A 4,494-nucleotide genomic window follows, 5' to 3' on the forward strand; every position below is an offset into this window, starting at 1 on the left:
CATTTAATTGAATTAACTTTTTTATTTTTTTTTTTGAGTTGATAGTGCTGTATTTGTAAAGAAATTTATAATGATTGTTGTTATAATTATTATTAAGGTTATTGATATTATTATTAATCAAATTATAGGTTTTATTTGAGGAATAAAAGATTATTAATACTCATTAGAAGTATTCGCTTGTACTATAATATGGTTTAAGAGACCAATTCTTGCATTTCAGACATCTAATGAAAAAATATTATTTATTAATAATTTTAAATTGACAATTTAATGTTATTTTTTAACTAATTCTTTAATTGTTTTAAAATGAATTTAGTCAGTTTTTAAAGTTTTTAATTGATGTTCTTTCTATTACGATTGGTATAAATCTATGATTTGATCCACAGATTTCTGACGACTGCAGATCATCTTTACGACTGCAGATTGGGCTAATTGTAAGCTAAGCACAGAAGTTGGTGAAGAAAGACACATGGCACTTTCAACCCCTCCGCATGCGTCATTCGTGCGCGCTCAGCCTGCTCAGCGTATACGCGTTCAGGTCTGGATCCGGCTTTACAGATGCATATTATTTATTTTGGATGCTTTGTAATAGACACAAGGATAATTTAAACTATCGTTTTTACGAATAATGCTTATAAAGATATTTATTCAATTAAAGTAAGAATATTGGGGATTCTACTGTTTTAACTTGACTCCGTGACTGACACTGGTGGCTTTTGGAATAGTAATGCTGTAGGATAAGGGACTGTGATGGGTTTTAAAGGTTTCTGAATGTACGAGAGGGGATGACGGGATAGGGCAGAATTGCAGAATTTTGGATAGGTGACGCATTGGCTAAGATAACTATGGGTAGCAGGGATGACGCAGTATTTACATCTACGCAGCATTTGGGTAATTAGTGTGAATTATATTTACGGAGAAAGTCGGAGAAAAACGATAAGAAAGGGTCAGTACATTACAGCTTTACTTTCTCCTCAGAATTTTATATCTTAGAGCAAGGTAGGTACCAACGGTATTTACCTATTTAGTTATGTCATGTTTTTAAAAGACGAAAATTTGGAAACAAATTATTTTCGCTTGGTCGAAATAGCGATATATCGATTTTATTTGTCATGTTCATGGCGATGGAGCATTAGCGACGGGGGAAGTAAGAAATTAATAAATTCAATTCTAATCTCCTTCTAAGGTATGCTTGCAAATTTGTTAGAGCATTAAATTAAATTGAAGATTCTGTATCAACAAACAAACAGGAAATAACTTCCTCACTTCACCGAATCATTCATTTACCAAGGTACTGTATAACCTTTCGTATAATATGATTGTTCTTGATAAATTAACGCGCAGTATCGTTATTGTTTACGGTATGTGTTTCATTATCTAGAATCTAGATGAACGGTAATGGGATGGAAACATTTAACGTAGTTATATATTAGCCAGGATATACAATTTATGAAAGTCAGTTGGTGTTAAGATTAATATTTCTGCCTTTTACCAATCATCGAGAAATTGAAAATTGAAGTTGAGAAAACGTTGAAGACTTTATTAAAGCAAAAGTAAATAATGCGGATGAAATTAAATATGCTGCATATATTGTTATACCTGCTCGTTTTTCAAAGGGGTAAGTTTGACAATATTGGTACAGCGTTTACCGGTTGTCGATAATGTAGAATATTTTGTAGCCAAGCAATGATTTGAGAAATGCGTAAATGTCTATACTGGTTGTTAGTAATATTCACTTAAAAATGAAATACCCAGGAAATGTGAACTTTTCCTCTGGGACACCTTTTTTTTCACCGAAAATTTATATGGAACGAAAACACGTATCAAATAACATACAAAAATAACAATTTTGAGTTTAGGAATCTATTAGTTGAAAAGTTGCAAAATTTTTACATATTTTCTAACTTTTATTGTGACAGTTACAGTGGTTGTCGCATATGATTCGTTGTTGGAAGTTGGAGGGGTAGGAGTATATAGTTTCTTTGTTTTTCGAAACGGTTACATTGAGGGATTTCGATAGCATAAAATACTTAGGGTGTTTCGAAAATACTTTAAAATACTTTTTTTTACATTTCGAACAAAATTGTCTTTTTATGTTATATATTTAAATACTGCACTCCCTCCCCTCTGTACAGTATTTGCGTTGACTTATTCCGAAACAACGCATTCCACTTTCTAATGTGTCCAGGGTATTAGTATTGGTTTGGGCTAGATCAGTGCGGGGGCGCGTAAAGCATGGTGCCAAACCGAAGTGAGTTTGGGCATAACCTAAAATAATTTGTTCCTCAGGAAAAGTAGGAAGAGAGTTCGTTTTTAGTATCTGAGGGTCTGTGATTATACTCACCAATGCGACCGTGCCAGGCCCGTGGCCTACGTTGTATAGTATTGGTTAAAAAGAAGTATCCATTTAACCCTTAACTGGTATACTGTTTTTGGCAAACGTGGCTGGTATACTGGGGTCGTGGCAGACCCCAAATAAAAAACGACACAGAAATTTGTAAAGTAGACCCTGAATCAACCACTATGAATATTTTGTTCTTAGGTAATGTGTAAAATAATAGAAACCTAGAAAGTTAAACTATTATTATAAAATTAATTAGAAAAACAGTTTACAAGCTTAGACAACCAAAAATTTTGCAGCGAACTTTACGTGCCTGGGGTCATGAGCGACCCCAAGATACCAGTTAAGGGTTAAATTGAAGCACAATAGTTGGTCACATTAGGGGTTAGAATATTCGTAAAAATTTCACAGTCCCTTTTACTTAATAACTTTTTACTGAATTGTTAGTTTTGCATGTTGTTTGATACGTGCTTTCGATCCATATAAATTTTCGGCGAAAAAAAAGGTTTCCCAGAGGAAAAGTTTACCCAAAATGAAAATGTTTTACATTACTGTTATTGTTATTGCTAACTTTCTTCAATTTTTTTTGTTCAAATATAAATAAAAAATTGTGCAAAGGAACGTAATAAATCTGTTACCTAATATTTTTATTTTGCTCCACGTTTGCATGTAATTTATTGTCACTGTGCGTAAGAAGAATCAAGAGCCATCAAGTGTTATCAATGTTATAGCAAAAGAGACAAGGATTGCACAGTGAATAAAGTGGACATAAAGTACTTGAAACATTGCCCGCCATCTTATGCATTTTGCCGTAAAGCCGTATACATGTGTAAGAGCAAGTTTACAATACGAAAGTCATATTTCACCACTATATCATTGAAAATTCAATTTCGTTAAATGTGTTTCTTAAATTTCACCTATTGCTTCGTTTAAGATAATAGCTGCGTCGTTGAAACTTTTCATAGCGATTTTATTCGAGTAAAACATTTTTATCTGCTTTAGTTTTTCATTTTATTCATTTATCCTGATTTTTCACAAAATAGCAATGTGGATTTTCAGATTACTTTACGGATTCCCAGGAATATATAACTGTGCGTGAGTGCGCGAAATGGCGGAACGCTGACAGGGAATGCTATAGAGGCCGTTACATGCGCGACAGTTATCAATTCGTTTGTGAGTGTAAGGGTGTTGGATGCAATCGGTCCACGAGATCTTCGTCTAAGACTACTATTCTAATTTATATCCTGTATCAGCTTGTTGTCCTTCTTGTTTTGAGTCCCACTTATGCTCACAAGGAAAGTTACTCGATATCCATTACACGTACAATATAAACAATCAGTAGTGGCAAGGGTATATACATGTGAGATTAAAACTTAATAATCACAAAGAAGTTGGAGACGTAAAACTGATATACAACAAAATGGATGTACGAGGAGAATATTAATGAAAAGTAAACAGTCGCGTGCGTGGAAAATATTGCACGGTTCTAGTTTTTGTACATAATGAGATCGAAAAAGTTAATGGACAATGAAACTATGTTATCTTCATGCTTGTTCTCTAAGATGTTTGCTTCGGTTCACGAAGAACTGAATGTAACATAAAATCAATTATTTTATTTATTTCATACGGGCCATGGTTATTTCATGTAACTATTTTAACGTCGACTACGAAAATAAGCAATAGTAATGTATGACTGTGCTTTTCAGTTGAATAAACGATTCATTCAATTACGTCTTATCGTTTCGTTATTATGATTATTATTATTATCATAGGTTTGAATAATCTTGTATAATCCCCGCTATGAGCCCGTTTTTACCTCCCGTTGAGAGCTCGGCGACTATTCCCACCATTTCTTGGAAGCCTGCGGACGAGAGTGAGAGAACCGGGCAACGAGCGAGAGGACACGAAAGAGTCAGACACGAAGTTGCCGTCAGGTACGGAAGAAAGAATCATGTTCATAATCCACCGTGAGCCCATCACCAACCCCGTTCGTCGGGCTCACAACGGGGATTTACTGTAGTCGGATTTACTAAAGAAGGCGCCGTGGGCGGTCCCTAGGCCGGCCCGCGTGGCTCAGAAGAGACCCAATGCCTGATCCGTACTTCGTGCGACGTTGCCACGTTGTGTAGCAGTTCGAAAGCCTTTTTCTATCT

At 34.9% G+C, this 4,494-nt stretch overlaps 1 protein-coding gene across 1 annotated transcript; it reads left to right on the forward strand.

Moving 5' to 3' along the window:
* The first annotated feature begins 1,148 nt into the window (after window positions 1-1,148).
* Window positions 1,149-4,052, forward strand: LOC143366171 (uncharacterized). The gene is made up of 4 exons (XM_076807004.1): window positions 1,149-1,291; window positions 1,382-1,618; window positions 3,039-3,170; window positions 3,401-4,052. Exons 2-4 carry the CDS (start codon window positions 1,561-1,563, stop codon window positions 3,670-3,672), a joined length of 462 nt encoding a protein of 153 aa, XP_076663119.1. The 5' UTR covers window positions 1,149-1,291; window positions 1,382-1,560; the 3' UTR covers window positions 3,673-4,052.
* Window positions 4,053-4,494: the final 442 nt, after the last annotated feature.

This window comes from Andrena cerasifolii, chromosome 2 (genome assembly GCF_050908995.1).
Source record: "Andrena cerasifolii isolate SP2316 chromosome 2, iyAndCera1_principal, whole genome shotgun sequence".
NCBI lineage: Eukaryota > Metazoa > Arthropoda > Insecta > Hymenoptera > Andrenidae > Andrena > Andrena cerasifolii.